General features: G+C 43.6%; 1 protein-coding gene across 1 annotated transcript in view; it reads left to right on the top strand.

Annotated features, from left to right (window-relative positions):
* Positions 1–20,920, top strand: part of LOC124711489 (T-box transcription factor TBX1) — a 210,852-nt gene that overhangs the window by 84,700 nt on the left and 105,232 nt on the right. Inside the window, exon 6 of the mRNA XM_047241598.1 lies at positions 12,248–12,315. Within this exon, the coding sequence (XP_047097554.1) occupies positions 12,248–12,315 (68 nt within the window). The remainder of the gene's footprint in view (positions 1–12,247; positions 12,316–20,920) is intronic.

Genomic DNA, 20,920 nt, shown 5'->3' with positions numbered 1-20,920 from the left:
ATTGTTCTCGGTCGTTGTGACTGTCCATTCGATTTCTGCTAGACTTCAGGAGTCTTGTGTGTGTGTTCAGTGGAAATAGTTAACCGGATTTAAAACAAAGTGATATAAATTTCGCACCTTGCCATGGGTAAGTCGCAGTGGTAAAAAGAGATCCCATGGAAGTGCTTCAGCGAATGCTTCTTGTCCTTCGAAAGTATACAGTTGTAATAAGGAAACGTATTCGAATTTAACCGAAGTACATTCTTGTTTTTCATCTTCCTCTGTTCCTATCGGCAACGTTAGTTCTAAACGTAAAACCAAAGCGCGTGAATGTGAAGCATTCTTTTGAATAATGAGGAACGATAACAACGTGTTACTTGTTTGGGGATTTTAACTAACGATAGCAAACAAAACGTCCAGGCCATGTAGATAAACACATCGCATTTTTGAAGCATTGTGAACAACAAATAAAAGGAAATGTTAGATTTATCGAAAAACAGGAATCAGTTCTTAACAAAGACCTAAGAGCATCCCTGCAAAATGAAATCACCACACATTACTGGTGAGACATTACGTGCCCTCGCATCCGTCATAAGTGTGCGAAATTATGCAAGGAGAAATGTTTGGAGAGACACTGAAGTCGATACCACTCTCGCTTGATATCGTTGCTCGATGCTGACATGAAAAAAAAAAAAAAAAATGTGTGTCAAATCTTATGTGACTTAACTGCTAAGGTCATCAGTCCCTAAGCTTACACACTACTTAACCTAAATTATCCTAAGGACAAACACCCACACCCATGCCCGAGGGAGGACTCGAACCTCCGCCGGGACCGGCCGCACGCTGACATGAAAAATCAACCTGATGGCAATGCTGATATTTGAAATCTTTCCTGCATCTTGTTTTTGTACGTTGCTATTATGAAAATAAAATGCACAAGGACTTCGTAATTTGTAAACCTCTGGAAGGGAGAGCTACAGGCGGAGACGTTTTCTTTATTCTGAATTCCTTTCTTGTTGACAACAATCTGTCACGGACAAATTGTGTTGGAGTATGTACCGATGTGGTAGCAGCATTTACTGAAATGAAGAGTGGTTGCAGCCAATTAGATATCTCCTGTTAATTTTGTTGTCTCCATTGGTGAAACATACTTTGTAATGCAACGTTTATGAACCACTTACAAAATATTAAGTACGGCAAACAGAATAAAGTTGAAGAGACATCCCGTGCCTATATCACTACGCCGCTAATTGCACAAAGAATGAGTGGAGACACTGGGATAAATATGGCAGAAGTAAGTTGTATCTTGGTCCGAAAATACCGTGTAAGTCATCGCCATTCCTCACTTGTATTTTTTACAGTATTATTCCGTTTACCAAAACATGTCCAAAGCTCTGGGAGGGAACTTAAATCGATTACGTGGCTATCGCCTGTCTGGATACCGTTACTGAAGCAGATGTAGGTCGGGATGCATAAAACGTCGTTGTAGGGGCAGCTCAATCGCCATGTACATGTTTTGAAAAAAATTTTCATGAACAGTTTGTCCCTCCTGGTCAGACGATCAATACGGAGTCGTATCACGATGTTCTAAGACGTTTGAGGGAGGATATGAAGATAAAATTTTCGCAGAACTGGTGTATCAACGACTGGGTACTGTCACATGACAGTGCACTGTCGCTTACAGCCCACAGTAGTCAGCAATTTTTGACTAAAAACAATATTGCAGTTTCCAGAATGAATTTTCCACTCTGAAGCGGAGTGTGCGCTGATTTGAAACTCCTTTACAAAAAAAAAAAAAAAAAAAAAAAAAAAACACTCCGTCTGCAGGCCATGAGTGGCCTACCGGGACCATCCGACCGCCGTGTCGTCCTCAAAGACGATGCAGATAGGAAGGACGTGTAACTGTGACTGTCTCATGTCACCGCAATATACTTTCTTCCAGCTTCAATGTATTCTTTCTACCTATCCGCTCGTTCCTCTGCATTTAGCAGTGGAATTCCCGTTGCACTCTTAATGTTAGCACTCTTGCTTTTAATTTCACCAAATGTTCTTTTGAATTTCCTAGATGCGGTGGCTGTCCTTCCACAATCATTTCTTTTTCGATTTCCTCACATTTTCCATGCAGCCATTTCGTCTTAGCTTCCCTACAATTCCTATTTGCTTCATTCCTCAGCGAATTGTATTTTTGTATTCCTGAATTCCTGTATTCCTGAATTTTTGTAGTTCCTTCTTTCATCGATCAACTGTTAGCCATGGTTCCTTCGCAGTTACCTGCTTTGTATCTATGTTTTCTTCCCAACTTCTGTAACTGCCGTTTTCAGAGATTTCTATTCCTCTTCAAATGTCCTGCTTACTGAGCTATCTCTTCCTGCCGTATCTAGAGCCTTAGAGAACTTCAGGCATATCTCGTCATTCCTCAGTGCTTCCGTATCCCACTTCTTTGGGTATTTATTCTTCCTGACTAATCTCCTAGAATTATAAGGCGTCTTTTCCCTACAGCCTGGCCGTCCAGATCATCTGATCTTAATCCGTGTGACTTTTGGCTGACAGGTTATCTGAAGGAAGTTCCGCTCAGTGGCCCAATTACGAACGTAGCTGAATTGAAGGTACACATCGCGCAACAAGTTTTGAACATAACCCACGTGACACTCCGATATGTTGTGGAACATGCTGTTCCTCGATATCAACTTGTGGCAGAAAACGGCGGACAGCATGTTGAACATGTCTTTCGCCAATTTCCCGACGATTAGAAACCGATGTCATTTTGCTTTTTTCACAATTTTTGGCCCAATGACAATTAAAAACCGATGCCGGTTTGCTATTTATCTGAATTTTTGGCGTCAGGATAGTTAAAAACCGATTTTATCCGTCCGATGTGGTACGACCGTGGCGTGTTAGGAGGGGTTAGCAGTGCCACATGCCACAACTGTTGACTGCCAAACCTTTGCAGCCATACACGTTGAACAGTACGGGTAGTGTAATGTGTAATTCAAACTACAGCTGTCGTATTGCTATTCATCCGTCGTTTGTAGCCGACCTCATTTACGTTAAGACTCTTACAACGCCATGTATTCGTAAAATCTTCTTTAAATTTTGTTTTGAGCCATGACGTTTACCACTGCGGCGTTAATAACGCGCTCTTCAAGTCTGACGTCATTCTGAGCAGTGGTTCTCTTTCTACAGTGTTTTGAACCAGGAACTTTAGTTTTGGACACCCTGTACTTGGGAAGCTTTTGGATATTACCTGTCTGTAAATCATTGTTAGAAGTGAAATAAGTGGTAAGTAACAGAAAAAGTCTTACTGCGACAAACGATTGAATCTTTAATGTTCCGAATTGTGGTCTGACACACACTTTGCCAATATTTTATTCCAGTTATTTTTACAATAGATCTCTACTCTAAATAACAATAGACTTTGCTCTTTAAAATTTTCAGAAATTTTTCGCTGCCACTTTTATCCACTTCTCTTCGAGCTTCCTTGAAGTAAAAAGAAAGTTATAATGTATTGTTGGATGAGACACCTCGAACGGTGAATTCAGTCATGTAATCAGAAACAGTCTTATTCCGCCCCGTTGAATGTCTCTTTTCCTCTCGTTCTATAAGAGCTGTGTTTTAGGAGTATCTGCTGAGTGTAGGTAGCTGTAGTCGGTGTGTGTTTAAGTTGGTATCAAGCTTGTGTTGAATTATGATGATGGATAGGAAAGGCTGGAAACCAGTTTCAGCACATAGTCTATACATCTTGAATGGCAGCAATGGGATCAGCGAGCTTAACATCCCCATCCAAGGCAGAGGTTATCATCAACAGTGTCACATGCCTTTCGTCCACGAGACACTGCAGACAGACTAAAAATTTAATCCACAACATTGACTTTTTGTTCGCTGCAGTGGTTTCTCTGACATTCTTCTCCTCCTTCTCCACATTAGCTCATCTTTCAACTTTCAGTAATGCCTTTGCTCAAAAAAAGAGTCCTAAGAAATGCTGTGTCGTTGAACTTTTGATTTTATCAGTTATATTAATCGTTGTACCTTGGTTGGCATATTTCTACTGTAAATATGATAAAAAGCTAGCCACAGAGTAATACATGTTTCTTATGGCTGCATTTGAAACCGTATGGAGAACAATAGCTCTTACTTCAGAGGAAATGCTTTGTACCAGTTGTACGAAATAGGTCTGTGTTCGTTACACATGCCACCAAACTAGGGAAGACCGGTAATTCTACATTATACATCAGAACTTAGAAACTTCAGACACTTCGTTGAATGTCTATTTCGTAAAGAACAGTGAGATGACTGTACATCATAAACGCAGTAACCTTGAACATCGTCTACTGTACTAGAAGCATTGACTCGCTGGTCTTATTGTTAATGTCCAGGTGTTTGTAAACACATCTATAACCTCTATGCACAGTGCAGCAGGCCACGTATATCAAATTTCCGGGCATGACTTCCGATTCGGCACACAATTTCAATCTACCAGAGCGTTTTAAAAACACTCCAAACTGCACTAAGGGTTTCATTCAAAAAATGGTTCAAATGGCTCTGAGCACTATGGGACTTAACTTCTGAGATCATCAGTCCCCTGGAACTTAGAACGAGTTAAACCTAACTAACCTAAGGACATCACACACACATCCATGCCCGAGGCAGGATTCGAACCTGCGACCGTAGCGGTCGCACGGTTCCAGACTGTAGTGCCTAGAACCGCTCGGCCACGCCGGCCGGCCAAGGGATCCATTCTGGTACTTCTTTATCACTTATAACGAACTAAGAATTAGATGCTGAGTCTCGGTGATAAACTTTGTCTTTTGTTAACTGTCTACCTACGACCTGCTCTAACATAAAAGCTTAGTGTAATTAACGGTATGAATCTCTGTATTCGAACTGCGGCCTTCACTTACTACTACGTGGTAAACTGAAGCAGATACAACTCCAAAAAACGTCAATGTAGCCGTTGTAAATGGAATTATAACTTCCGAAAGGCGTTGAACTGAATCGCATCGAGCGAGGTGTCACAGTGGTTAGAGCAATAGACGATCGGGAGGACGACGATTCAAATCAGCGTGTGGCCGTCCATGTTAAAATTTTCCGTTATTTCGTTAAATCGTTCCAGGGAAATGCCAGGATGGTTCCTTTCAAACTGCTCGGCCGAATTCCTTCCCCATCCTTGAAACATTCTGAACTTGGGCTCCGTGTCTAATGACCTCGATATGGACGGGTCGTCAAACCCTAATCTTCCTCGCTTCATGAACTAGAAAAAAAAATATCGTGGCTGATGACGGCCTATCACTAACAAAATTATTTCTTGCTCTTCATCATATTTTTTGTACTGTGCTCTCTGAAGTAGTATACAGTCTCGATTGAGCGTGACAATTTATTAACTAGTTTCGAATGGCAAACATCCATTATTCTGTTTCCTATACCAAGACAAGGTGTATATTACTGACACTAAGTTTCAAACACATCTCACGTAATGGAAGTGGCTGCAGGCTTCCGAACACTGGTTTCACGCAGCTCTGCACGCTACTCTATCCTTTGTAGGTCTGTTCACCTCCTTACAACTACTGCGGCCTACATCCATTTGAAGCTGATTACGGTATTCATCTCCAGATCTCCCTCTGCACTTTTTACCCCCACACTTCCCTTCAACACTAAATTGATAATTTCTAGTTGTCTCAGAATGCCTCCTATCGATATGCATATTTTTTAAATCAAGTTTTGCCGCAGATTTCTTTCCTCCCCAATTCTTTTCAGTACCTTTTCATTAGTTATGCGATCTACATATATACTCGTCAGAATTATTCTCTAGTACCATATTTCAAAAGTTTCTATTCTCTCCTTGTCTGAACAGCTTATCGTCTAATTTTCACTTTCGTACATGGCTACCCTCTAAGTAAATACTTTCAGAAAGTACTTCCTAACACACTGCTCTTTTTCAAATATCCTTTTGTTCCTATAGCCAGTCTGCGTTTTATGTAATTTCTGCTTCAGTCATCATCAGTTATTTTTCTGCCCAAATAGCAGAACTAATCTACTTTTAGGAACTTATTCCCTAATATAATTCTCTCAGCACTGGCTGATTTGGTTCCACAAAATTCCAATCCAGAGCACCGTAGCTGGCTACCATTTGTAATAATCATGCCATTAAGACATATTTTGCACTGCGGGCTCCAAAGAACAATAGTCATTCCAGTATAGTTGCTTTATTTTGTTCATATTCATCTTATATCCTCCATTCATTGTACTGCTATTCCAAATCCTTTACTGACGCTGACAGAATTACAGTGTCATCGCTAAACCTCAAAAATCTATATTTTTTTCTGCCGCAACTTTAATCCCTCTCCAAATTTTTCTTTGGTTTGCGTTACTGTTTGCTCTATGTACAGTTCGAATAACATCGGGGATAGGCTAAAAAAACCTGTCTCACTTCTCTCTCTTTCGTCCCCTTCGACACTAATAACTGCCGTATGGTTACTGTACAACTTGTAGATAAACTCGCGCTCCCTGTATTTTATACCCACTATCCTTTACATATGAAAGTACATCTACATCTACATCTACATCTACATTGATACTCCGCAAGCCACCCAACGGTGTGTGGCGGAGGGCACTTTACGTGCCACTGTCATTACCTCCCTTTCCTGTTCCAGTCGCGTATGGTTCGCGGGAAGAACGACTGTCTGAAAGCCTCCGTGCGCGCTCTAATCTCTCTAATTTTACATTCGTGATCTCCTCGGGAAGTATAAGTAGGGGGAAGCAATATATTCGATACCTCATCCAGAAACGCACCCTCTCGAAACCTGGCGAGCAAGCTACACCGCAATGCAGAGCGCCTCTCTTGCAGAGTCTGCCACTTGAGTTTATTAAACATCTCCGTAACGCTATCACGGTTACCAAACAACCCAGTGACGAAACGCGCCGCTCTTCTTTGGATCTTCTCTATCTCCTCCGTCAACCCGACCTGGTACGGATCCCACACTGATGAGCAATACTCAAGTATAGGTCGAACGAGTGTTTTGTAAGCCATCTCCTTTGTTGATGGACTACATTTTCTAAGCACTCTCCCAATGAATCTCAACCTGGTACCCGCCTTACCAACAATTAATTTTATATGATCATTCCACTTCAAATCGTTCCGCACGCATACTCCCAGATATTTTACAGAAGTAACTGCTATCAGTGTTTGTTCCGCTATCATATAATCATACAATAAAGGATCCTTCTTTCAATGTATTCGCAATACATTACATTTGTCTATGTTAAGGGTCAGTTGCCACTCCCTGCACCAAGTGCCTATCCGCTGCAGATCTTCCTGTAATTCGCTACAATTTTCTAATGCAGCAACTTCTCTGTATACTACAGCATCATCCGCGAAAAGCCGCATGGAACTTCCGACATTATCTACTAAGTCATTTATATATATTGTGAAAAGCAATGGTCCCATAACACTCCCCTGTGGCACGCCAGAGGTTACTTTAACGTCTGTAGACGTCTCTCCATTGATAACAACATGCTGTGTTCTGTTTGCTAAAAACTCTTCAATCCAGCCACACAGCTGGTCTGATATTCCGTAGGCTCTTACTTTGTTTATCAGGCGACAGTGCGGAACTGTATCGAACGCCTTCCGGAAGTCAAGAAAAATAGCATCTACCTGGGAGCCTGTATCTAATATTTTCTGGGTCTCATGAACAAATAAGGCGAGTTGGGTCTCACACGATCGCTGTTTCCGGAATCCATGTTGATTCCTACATAGTAGATTCTGGGTTTGTTCTAAAATTCTACAAGAGATCGACGTAAGAGATATAGGTCTATAGTTTTGCGCATCTGCTCGACGACCCTTCTTGAAGACTGGGACTATCTGTGCTCTTTTCCAATCATTTGGAACCCTCCGTTCCTCTAGAGACTTGCGGTACACGGCTGTTAGAAGGGGGGCAAGTTCTTTCGCGTACTCTGTGTAGAATCGAATTGGTATCCCGTCAGGTCCAGTGGACTTTCCTCTATTGAGTGATTCCAGTTGCTTTTCTATTCCTTGGACACTTATTTCGATGTCAGCCATTTTTTCGTTTGTGCGAGGATTTAGAGAAGGAACTGCAGTGCGGTCTTCCTCTGTGAAACAGCTTTGGAAAAAGGTGTTTAGTATTTCAGCTTTACGCGTGTCATCCTCTGTTTCAATGCCATCATCATCCCGTAGTGTCTGGATATGCTGTTTCGAGCCACTTACTGATTTAACGTAAGACCAGAACTTCCTAGGATTTTCTGTCAAGTCGGTACATAGAATTTTACTTTCGAATTCAATGAACGCTTCACGCATAGCCCTCCTTACGCTAACTTTGACATCGTTTAGCTTCTGTTTGTCTGAGAGGTTTTGGCTGCGTTTAAACTTGGAGTGGAGCTCTCTTTGCTTTCGCAGTAGTTTCCTAACTTTGTTGTTGTACCACGGTGGGTTTTTCCCGTCCCTCACAGTTTTACTCGGCACGTACCTGTCTAAAACACATTTTAAGATTGTCTTGAACTTTTTCCATAAACACTCAACATTGTCAGTGTCGGAACAGAAATTTTAGTTTTGATCTGTTAGGTAGTCTGAAATCTGCCTTCTATTACTCTTGCTAAACAGATAAACCTTCCTCCCTTTTTTTATATTCCTATTAACTTCCATATTCAGGGATACTGCAACGGCCTTATGATCACTGATTCCCTGTTCTGTACCTACAGATTCGAAAAGTTCGGGTCTGTTTGTTATCAGTAGGTCCAATATGTTATCTCCACGAGTCGGTTCTCTGTTTAATTGCTCGAGGTAATTTTCGGATAGTGCACTCAGTATAATGTCACTCGATGCTCTGTCCCTACCACCCGTCCTAAACATCTGAGTGTCCCAGTCTATATCTGGTAAATTGAAATCTCCACCTAAGACTATAACATGCTGAGAAAATTTATGTGAAATGTATTCCAAATTTTCTCTCAGTTGTTCTGCCACTAATGCTGCTGAGTCGGGAGGTCGGTAAAAGGAGCCAATTATTAACCTAGTTCGGTTGTTTAGTGTAACCTCCACCCATAATAATTCACAGGAACTATCCACTTCTACTTCACTACAGGATAAACTACTACTAACAGCGATGAACACTCCACCACCGGTTGCATGCAATCGATCCTTTCTAAACACCGTCTGTACCTTTGTAAAAATTTCGGCAGAATTTATCTCTGGCTTAAGCCAGCTTTCTGTACCTACAACGATTTCAGCTTCGGTGCTTTCTATCAGCGCTTGAAGTTCCGGTACTTTACCAACGCAGCTTCGACAGTTGACAATTACAATACCGATTGCTGCTTGGTCCCCGCATGTCCTGACTTTGCCCCGCACCCGTTGAGGCTGTTGCCCTTCCTGTACTTGCCCAAGTCCATCTAACCTAAAAAACCGCCCAGCCCACGCCACACAACCCCTGCTACCCGTGTAGCCGCTTGTTGCGTGTAGTGGACTCCTGACCTATCCAGCGGAACCCGAAACCCCACCACCCTATGGCGCAAGTCGAGGAATCTGGAGCCCACACGGTCGCAGAACCGTCTCAGCCTCTGATTCAGACCCTCCACTCGGCTCTGTACCAAAGGTCCGCAGTCAGTCCTGTCGACGATGCTGCAGATGGTGAGCTCTGCTTTCATCCCGCTAGCGAGACTGGCAGTCTTCACCAAATCAGATAGCCGCCGGAAGCCAGAGACGATTTCCTCCGATCCATAGCGACACACATCATTGGTGCCGACATGAGCGACCACCTGCAGATGGGTGCACCCTGTACCCTTCATGGCATCCGGAAGGACCCTTTCCACATCTGGAATGACTCCCCCCGGTATGCACACGGAGTGCACATTGGTTTTCTTCCCCTCTCTTGCTGCCATTTCCCTAAGGGGCCCCATTACGCGCCTGACGTTGGAGCTCCCAACTACCAGTAAGCCCACCCTCTGCGACTGCCCGGATCTTGCAGACTGAGGGGCAACCTCTGGAACAGGACAAGCAGCCATGTCAGGCCGAAGATCAGTATCAGCCTGAGACAGAGCCTGAAACCGGTTCGTCAGACAAACTGGAGAGGCTTTCCGTTCAGCCCTCCGGAATGTCTTTCGCCCCCTGCCACACCTTGAAACGACCTCCCACTCTACCACAGGTGAGGGATAAGCCTCAATGCGGGCAGTATCCCGGGCAACCACAGTCGTAGTCCGATCAGGGGATGCGTGGGACGAGCTGGCCGTCCCCGACAAACCCCCATCCCGACCCCCACAGTGATGCCCATTGGCAACAGCCTCAAGCTGTGTGACCGAAGCCAACACTGCCTGAAGCTGGGAGCGAAGGGATGCCAACTCAGCCTGCATCCGAACACAGCAGTTGCAGTCCCTATCCATGCTAAAACTGTAGTGCAAAGAACGTCTGAACTAATCTACAGAGAGCGCAAACAAATCGACAAAATTTAAACGGTTATTAAAATACAAGATTGCCTAGTAAATGCAGTAATGCTGCTACTTGCGCACTGCTGACACTGCTCGGCGGCGGAAGGAGACTAAGCGAAATTACACTATTCAGGTACTAAAACACGATGCTACACTCTCAAATACTATAATACGCCCGAAATTTATGAATTAAACAATGCAAGAACCAAAAACACGCAAAGAAATTAAGAATTAAACTATGTAACAAATGAGTGAGCTAGGAGTATACGACTTGCTGCTCAGCTGCTTATCCAACGGCGGCAGGGAGCACACTGACTGCGACCGACCGACACTGTCCGTTCAAAACAAAACAGTAGACAAACGACTACGCGAATTTACACTATTCAGGTACTAAAACGCGATGCTACAACTCTCAAATACTATAATACGCCCGAAATTTATGAATTAAACAATGCAAGTACCAAAAACACGCAAAGAAATTAAGAATTAAACTATGTAACAAATGAGTGAGCTAGGAGTATACGACTTGCTGCTGCAGCTGCTTATCCAACGGCGGCAGGGAGCACACTCCTGTTACTAGTTACTAATGCCAATTGCTTTAGATGTAACTACACCTCTGTCCATATGTACGTGACTTGCTATACGTATTCACTACACTGTGGCGTCCACAGCTGCTCATAGTTATCACGACCAGGTGTCTCCCATTTTCCACCTTTCGAGTTTTTTGTATGACATTCTGACCATCTGCTGTTACTCCGGGTTACCAGGGAAATTACACTCTAAGGGGGAAGAAATGGCGCACCATGAAGGAATTATCCAAAAGGAACCCTAACAGCATAGCGATACACCGGTGATACTCTACACCCCATTTTGTTGCCCTTCATGGCAAGCTATGCTGGGCTTATACTTCAGCAAGGTAACGCCCGACCGCACACAGCGAGTGTTTCTGCTACACGTCTTTGTGCTCCCCAAACTCTTCCTTGGCCAGCAATTGGACAGAATCGGGCACTACATCCCTCAGGGAGACATCCAACGAATTTGTCAATCAGTGCCAAGCTGAATACCTGCTTGCATAAGGGCCAGAGGTGCGCCAACGAGTTGTTGACTTGCCCAATTTGTGAGGCTCTTTCTCTTTAATAAATTATCCACGTTTTATGAAATTTTACTCAATATTTTTGTCTGTGCATGTACATCAAATCTACCGATCACCGTTCCTTTTGGATAATGCCTTCGTTGTGGGTCGTTTATTTTTGTCCTAGAGTGTTCAAACATTTTTGAAGGCTAGGCCACCAAATTACTGGCATCATTAAAATGTAGTTTCTCGCAGTTTCCAGGGAACTAGCGAACATAAAATTATAAATACTGGCAGGAGGTAACACTGGAACTACATGTCGCCGGCGACTGACGCAGTCCGAGGAAACAATTTTTTTTGCGTGCTTCAGTTTATTATATGTCCATAACGTATATTATGCTTAAGAACCGTGTACAATTAACTTAGTTTCTAGTCTTCTTGGTGTTTACTCTTATCTCGATTTAATTATTGTTAATGATGTACGGAATAAAACAATAAAGTGCAAACATGTCAGAAAGTAACGTGTTGTATAATTCATACCAAACAGGCAATTGGGTTTCCTGACAGTAGTAGTTTTACTTCACGGTTTCGGCTTTACTCCATGTCCACCCATGCTTATTAAATTAGATGAACTCTCTATGTTAAAGTGGATAGACATCCTTTACCGCTTTTGCTGCAGATTTGTCAGTTGCAATATCTTGCCATGTTTTGTTCCGTAATTATATTTGCTACTGCAGTGATGATAATGAAGGTTTTGTCTTGTTTCTATAGATAACGCAGCTAAAGATCGCCAGCAACCCGTTCGCGAAAGGATTCCGGGACTGCGATCCGGACGACTGGTAAGTACTGTGTGTGTACGTAAACTCCCCCTTTGCGGAGCAAACGGACAGGACGGATTACCTCCTACGTCGTCATCACCTGAAATTCTTATTGTTCGAATTAGTTGTTATCATACTGTGGCACTCGCAACATGCTTGATGATGTGTTAGTCTCAAACATGTGACTTTTAAATCAACAGTATAATGGTGAAAAGCCGATGAGTTCGGAATGGTCTTATATCAGGTTTCATCAACATCTTTCGGAATCAAGGTGTGTTGCAAACGGCTCTGATGGAATGTCCGAGCAATCGGACTCGTCGAATGTGAAACGTCCCCTTTTTAAAACAATTATACATGACTGTGCTCATCCTGACACACAATATTTTTGGCGCAACGCAATCTGACTTTCAAAAAATCCCTACAAAAGAATGGCCCTGACTAACATTAACCTATACCTTTCACAAATCACTTACCTCACAAAAGCGAGCGCCACTACTGCCAGCTAAATAAAAGATTCAAACTACGGAAGGCCCTAACTACTGATAGGCATAGTTAGCAAATGAAAGATTTTAATAGAGAACAAACAATGTATTTACCTTAATAGTCATAATTTATATAGCAGTTCATGACAGTCTTACAAATTTCAAAACTCCGCCATCTCACTTCCCCACATCCACCACTGCTGGCGGCTCACCTCCAACTGCGCAACGCTACGCGCTGTTCACATCCAGCTGCCCCTGCCCAACACTACAATGGCAGACAACAATGCAAACCAGCCACAGACTGCACGCAGCACAGCCAGTGATTTTCCTACAGAGCGCTACGTAACGTTGCCAATAAGAAAACATAAACAGCCTACTTACAAATGTAGAAGCCACGACCGAGACAAACAAGAGACCAACCCCAGTCGCGTTTGCTAACAACAACAATAATTACATATATATTATATATAATATATTATATCTATTATAATTATAATAATAAAAATTCAGAGGACACGTCTAAATTAGAAGTACGAGAAAATTTTATTTCTACGTACGGAGGGAGAGCAATGTTCACTATTTCTGCGGTGTCCTAGGTAAACCACATCACACATCATAAACTGCAGTGGACGAAGCAATGGAATAAAAAATACAAAATAGGCAATGCAATGTCATAGTTTCAATTCAGTTAGCACGTAATGTAAGTAGTTCCTCTGTGTCATTTACGACTGCACTGAGGTGAAAAAAGTGATGAGCTCCCTCATAATATCGTGTCTAACCTCCTTTTCCATTGCGATGTGCGGCTGCTCGACGTGGTATGGACTCAAGTCGTTGGAGGTCCCCTGCAGGAATACTGAGCCATGCTCCCTCTATAGCCGTCCATATTTGCGAAAGTGTTGCCGGCGCGGGATATTATGCACGGACTGACCTCTCGATTGTGTCCCATAAATGTTCGGTGGGATTCATGAATGGGAAATTGTGTGGCCAAATCATTTGCTCGAATTGTCCAGAATGTTCTTCAAAACAGTCGCGAACAATTACGGCTCGGTGACATGGCGCATTGTCATCCACAAAAATTCCATCGTTGTTTGGGAATATGAAGTCCAGGCATGGCTGAAAATGGTCTCCAAGTAGCGGAACATTACGATTTCCAGTGAGTGATCGGTTCAGTTAGACTAGAGGCTCCAGTCCATTCCACGTAAACACGGCCCGCATCCTTATGGAGCCACCACCAGCTCGCACAGTGCGATGTTGACAACTTGGGTCCATGGCTTCGTGGGGCCTGCGTCACTTCTTAACCTTATCATCAGCTCTTACCAACTGAAATGGAGGCTCATCTGACCAGCTGACGATTTTGCAGTCTCCTTGCATTCAGTATAAACTCTCACGAGCCTAGGAGAGAGGTGCTGCAAGCGATGTCGTGATGTTAGCAAAGCCACTCGCGGCGGTCCTCTACTGCCATAGCTCATGAACGCCATGTTTCGCTGCACTGTCCTGACGGATACATTCGTTGTACGTCCCACATTGATTTCTGCGCTTATTTCACACAATACTGCTTGTCTTCTTGCACTGTCAACCCTACACAAACACCGCCGCTCTCGACCGTTACGTATAGGCCGCCAGTCACTGCCTTGTCTTTGGTGAGAGCTAATACCTGAGATTTGGTGTCCTCAACACACTCTTAACACCTTGAATCTCGGAATATTGAATTCCCTAACGATTTCCGAAATGGAATATCCCACGCGTCTAGCTCCAGTTGTTGTTGTTGTTGTGGTTTGATGCAGCTCTCCATGCTACTCTATCCTGTGTAAGCTTCTTCATCTCCCAGTACCTACTGCAACCTACATCCTTCTGAATCTGCTTAGTCTATTCATCTCTTGGTCTCCCTCTACGATTTTTACCCTCTACGCTGCCCTCCAATACTAAATTGGTGATCCCTTGATGCCTCAGAACATGTCCTACCAACCGATCCCTTCTTCTGGTCAAGTTGTGCCACAAATCCTCTTGACCCCATTCTATTCAACACCTCCTCATTAGTTATGTGATCTACCCATCTAATCTTCAGCATTCTTCTGTAGCACCACATTTCGAAAGCTTCTATTCTCTTCCTGTCCAAACTATTTATCGTCCATGTTTCACTTCCATACATGGCTACACTCCATACAAATACTTTCAGAAACGACTTTCTGACACTTAAATCTATACTCGATGTTAACAAATTTCTCTTCTTCAGAAACACTTTCCTTGCCAGTCTACATTTTATATCCTCTCGACTTCGACCATCATCAGTTATTTTGATCCCGAAATACCAAACTCATTTACTACTTTAAGTGTCTCATTTCCTAATCTAATTCCCTCAGCATCACCCGACTTAATTCGACTACATTCCATTATCCTCGTTTTGCTTTTGTTGATGTTCATCTTATATCCTCCTTTCAATAGCTCCAGTTACCATTCCGTAATCCAAGTCTGTTAATTCCCGTCATGCGGGCATAATCACGTCGGAAATCTTTTCAGATGAATCACCCGAGTACATAGACACCCTTAACATAGACAAATGTAATGTATTGCGAATACATAGAAAGAAGGATCCTTTATTGTATGATTATATGATAGCGGACAAACACTGGTAGCAGTTACTTCTGTAAAATATCTGGGAGTATGCGTGCGGAACGATTTGAAGTGGAATGATCATATAAAATTAATTGTTGGTAAGGCGGGTACCAGGTTCAGATTCATTGGGAGAGTGCTTAGAAAATGTAGTCCATCAACAAAGGAGGTGGCTTACAAAACTCTCGTTCGACCTATACTTGAGTATTGCTCATCAGTGTGGGATCCGTACCAGATCGGTTTGACGGAGGAGATAGAGAAGATCCAAAGAAGAGCGGCGCGTTTCGTCACAGGGTTATTTGGTAACCGTGATAGCGTTACGGGGATGTTTAATAAACTCAAGTGGCAGACTCTGCAAGAGAGGCGCTCTGCATCGCGGTGTAGCTTGCTCGCCAGGTTTCGAGAGGGTGCGTTTCTGGATGAGGTATCGAATGTATTGCTTCCCCCTACTTATACCTCCCGAGGAGATCACGAATGTAAAATTAGAGAGATTAGAGCGCGCACGGAGGCTTTCAGACAGTCGTTCTTCCCGCGAACCATACGCGACTGGAACAGGAAAGGGACGTAATGACAGTGGCACGTAAAATGCCCTCCGCCACACACCTTTGGGTGGCTTGCGGAGTATAAATGTAGATGTAGACAAGTGACGACTCCACCAAGGCACTGCTCTGTTATACCTCGTGTATGCGATACTACAGCCAGCTGTATACGTACATATAGCTACCCCCTGACCTTCGCCATCTTAGAATATTCTACTGCTTGTAGCCGTACGTTTTAAGCAATCATACGAAAACGCGATCGGAACGCCTCCAGAAATTTGTCTCAAAATTAGTAACATCTGCTAACAATGGGTGGTCATCAATCTTTACCGGGAGAAAAATAGGTCGCAGATGAGATCGTCAAATTTGTTACAGATGACAGTGAAAAGTTTTAGCGGGAAAATGACGCAGGAAACCAATTTCTTTGGCACACTCATCCATTACTAGTGAGAGCGTGCACCCTATGCTGACCAAGCGGAGACGGCTGTTGATGGTACACAGGCGAGGCGAAGACTGCTCAGAGACATGTCACAAACATGCGAGACTCCACGCAAAGGACTGATTAACGCTGTGGAAGCTTGCGGTCCTAGCAGTGAATCTAAAGACGACGAATTCCCGTGTTACTACTGAAAAATGTCCAATGTGACAGAGGAGGCAACATGTGGCTTCCCAGTTACAAATTAACTACAGTGGTTGTTTATCATCGCAGGAAGCCAAAGAAACCTATGTAAATGAGAATGCGGTGATGAATTTGGGAAAACGAAACAGATCATGATGCTAACTTCTAGTTCGTGGTAATCCTAACTGACTAGAGCTGCTGTCTGTGCTCACCATTATCATCGGTACGATGTGAGCAGGGCGGTGGCACTGTGGCTGCCTGCCATCAAGTACGACGCACTGCCAAGGGCTCCAACATTGGACCCTACTCTGCTGATGGAGTAGACTTTCTTTCCAGTCAGTAAAGAACTGACTACACCTTTATTCTCGCCACGACTCTCGCCAACCAAACCCCTTTAAAGTCATATCAGCTGTTCAATGGCGTGATCGTTTCTTGAGCTAGTTTTGCATCACAGTCCCTCGAAAAGCTAAAAAACTGCACTGACGTCTAGCCGCCCAATCTGTCTCTCCTGAATATGTAGCACGTCAGAGCTGTGTTTCCATGTTTTTTGCGAAAGATGGAAGACGTTTATCAGCTGAATGCACTTCCCTTACCAAGTTACACACCCCTGTCTTCTGCCAGCAGAGTTCTGACACCCGGAGTGAATGCTTTCAGTTCGGCCGTTCAAACTGGATACGTGCAATAAACTACACAACACGTCATATGCCAGTATGACACTGGCTGAGGCAAATTTCCCAACACAGTGTGAGAGCAGCTGTAGCTGTAGCTCCACCCACTCACTGTGTTCCTTCCCCCCCCCCCCCCCCCCCCCCGGAAGCTGCTTTCACTACGCCACTTCTGTGCCGAATCTGCAGGGCTCCTAAATCTCCTAAATTCTGAAGCTCACCCAGAAAAGCAATAAATATAACTTCCACCAGGTTAAATTAAACAATGATAAAAAGGAGAAATGAAGTCACTGCATACAACCTCTGTAATCTCATTAATCCATCTAAACTTCTGTAATGAAATATCCTGCCTAATTCAAATCCATTCGGATTATTTATCGTAAATAAATGAAAAGAGATGAGTCGAACGGATTGCTGCTCTTCAGTTGAATCTGCCGTGGTCGCTACGTGCTCTGAAATGACCTGCTGCATCTCCCCGCTCTTACTCCTCCTTGTGATTTACTACCACAGCACTGCGTCACGTGCGGTAATCAGCATGTTTACAAAATGGATGCGAGTAAAGCAGTTCCTTTAACTCCGTTAGCGATTGTCAAAGAATGGTGGAGACAATTGGAAGAATATTCTCGACTTGTTGATGACTTGGAAAACGTATTGCTGGTAGAGGAATACCACATGTACTGTACAATATTCTTAGATAATAGAATAAATTATTTGTTAATTGAAATTCCATCGCATTTTCGGTTTTAATTGAATGTACACACCTCAACAAAAGTTAGGAATATCATAGAGTTTACAACAATGACTTCTTATAGTGCGCCCATTGAGGTTTGTACAATACCGATTTAACAAAATAAATATAATTCCTTCTGAAAACAAGAATGATTTTGGTTAGTTATAAAAAATCATTATAAAACGAAGCAGGCACCCTTCTAAGTGTAAATGTCGAAAACGAAGACAGTAGAAAATTTTATCTCATGTTGATGATTATCAGTTATTATGATGTTGATGATTATCAGATTATTGAATATGTGCTCCCCGCACACAGATGGGTTCTTCCACTCTGCGAGGTATGCTCTGGGTGAGACCATCAAGTTTATCTTGTGGTATGAGGTCCCATTCCTCAATGGAAACTTCAGGGACGCTCTGAAGATTGTCAGGTGGCTACGGACGCTATTCAATGCCCACTTTCAACAGGTCCCATGCATCCTCAGTTGCATTTATGTCTGGGGACTGTGTTGGCTACTGCATCTGGCTGATTTAGCGTCCTTGAAGATAGGGTGCTGTCTTACGTTCTCATCGACTAGGATGACGTTATCACCGACTTCACATCTTTAGGGCCTTGTAATCGTTTATAGCACCTCTTGGAGTACCGGAGACCAGTCAAATTGCCGTAGATGGGAGTTACAGGAGGCCGCCGGCCCCATCATTACTGCCGCCCAGCACATTACAGTTCCAACTGCAAGCCGATGGACTGCCTGAACGTATCAGAGTTTCTGGTGTCGTCTAGCGCTTCTCCAAACCGTAACCCGTCTGGTGTCCGGCCGCAAACCACTCCTGGAATCGTCAGCAAACATGACAGCACTCCACTCTGCAATGATCCAATGTTGATGTGCAAAACAGCCCAGGTCCTTCGATTGCACCAGTTCCGCTAGTTCAGCGCAAAACTTCTCATGGGTCTTCTGGAATGAAGACCACCCTGACACAATCATCTACGCGCTGTTTGGTCTGAGATATGAATCCTTGTTGCCCAGGAGAAGTCATTTCCAATATTTCTGGCAGTTGATGTTGGGCGTCTTCGAGTGCGACAGTTGGAGGAAAGATCCTGCATTGGTGTTCTCATAGGAGGACGGCCACTGCGACGTCTATCATTCACATCTCCCGTCTGTCTGTACTTTCTTCCCACCTTAGACACACCACTCTGAGTGGAATATAATCGATCCGCAACATCTTGCTGTGTACGACCTACTGAAAGTGAAGCCACTATAGTGACTCTGTAAAAGCCTTGTATGCCTCTACATGGCATGTTACTGCAATGCTGAACACAAAAGTGAATGAAGCTGACGTTGACACTGGCCAACTCATGGTGTGGCTCTGCGGCAGCGGTATGTTCAAATGACTGGGAAAGGGCCACCAAGCATGCCAGTAATAAACATCGTCCAGCGTATAGGCTTTAACTGCATAATTCGTGAAGTGCCTAGTTCAATGACACCTCTAGTATGGTGAACTAGATTTTACGATACAGCGTGTAATGTCAGTTTTCGCACATAGTGGAGCAATTTATGGCTTTTTAATTGGCGTTATTACCTGTCACTTTAAAGATCACGCAATTCCCCAAGGTCAAGGTCAATGTGACCCCCTCCCCTACCCTCCTCCTTTTTCAGGCAATTGAGTGACTGGGAAAAGCTGGTGGAAAAATGTCGGTAAAGAGTGTGTTCAATGACATCACTATCAAAAATGGCGGCGCAAAAGTGGCAGAAAAGTGGTGAACTCTGACATCACTATTGCAGATAGTTGGTGGCGCTGCAGTCGCTTAACCCCACCAATTAGCCGAAGCACCTGGCCCTACTGGCCATTCGGCTTTAATGTTCTGTTCACCACAGCGGCAGCTGTCACACAATGACATGCCAGCTGCACCGGCAGAGATCAGGGGAGTAATGTCACATTCGAATGTAAGTTTTATTATTAACTAGTTCCTCTCAGTGTTCAGTGTGTGTATATATGTTAATGTCACAAATACGTTTCCAGTTTTTCTTCTTTTACACAGCACTGTAGCCCCTGATTCACCTGTAGCTGTCGCACTGTAGCAGGACACGGAACTGTTTGGATGTCTATATGTCAGAATTCCAAGAACGACAATTGTTCAACATTCAAACAGTCATTTGTTACTAATATGTCAAGCAGTATGTCTCGGGTAGTCGACAAAAACTTTATATTACATCGCAGAAATGTACTGTCCGTTTGAATGTTAAACTGTGTGGTTATTTCTGCAAAATTGTGATATAATTGCGTCCGTTCATAGGATGAAAAGGCTACCTTCATGTCACTAAACTGCTGCTACCAGAATGATGAACTCATAATTGGAGAACATGGCCACAATCGCCCGATTACTCCACTAATGCTCAAATTTGCACGTTAAAGAGAATTGTACATTAATAGGTAAGGCATGCCATCGTGATGTTTATGTTGGTAATAGTGACAACTCAAAGCCAGGCAAGAAGAGTTGGTTTACATCCTGCTGAGATGTATTGCAGGCATGGACCCGCTGCTGCCGTGGTGTTGGAAAACAGATGTGTGCTAAGTCAGGTAGAGTATCAGTGTGTAGACAGTGGAGATGTAAATGGCTGCCTGTCCTGGCCACATAGATGTGGTAGGCCGTTGGTGCACTGTTGCAGCTTCATGAGTGGTTCAGGCAAAAGACACTTGAACAATTCTGTGTCCCACTCCAGCTAGATCTGCCTCAGGGGCTGTTGTACTGTGTAAAGTAGGAACAAAATGTAAGTATTTGTGACGTTGCACACACTTACACAGTGAACTATGAAGGGAAATGGCTGACAACAATACTTACATTTGAATGTGACAGTGGTATTCTTATTTTTATTCTACTGGAGAGGGGCGGGTGACTGATCTCTGCTTCATGGTGTTGAACCTTCAACTATGATCGACAGATGGTTAGTAGGTCTGGACGCTGTGGGTGGGTGGTGGGGATGAGCG

This window comes from Schistocerca piceifrons, chromosome 8 (genome assembly GCF_021461385.2).
Source record: "Schistocerca piceifrons isolate TAMUIC-IGC-003096 chromosome 8, iqSchPice1.1, whole genome shotgun sequence".
Classification (NCBI taxonomy): domain Eukaryota; kingdom Metazoa; phylum Arthropoda; class Insecta; order Orthoptera; family Acrididae; genus Schistocerca; species Schistocerca piceifrons.
Note: the sequence above shows the minus strand (reverse complement) of the source record. Positions and strands in the feature narration are given on the sequence as shown.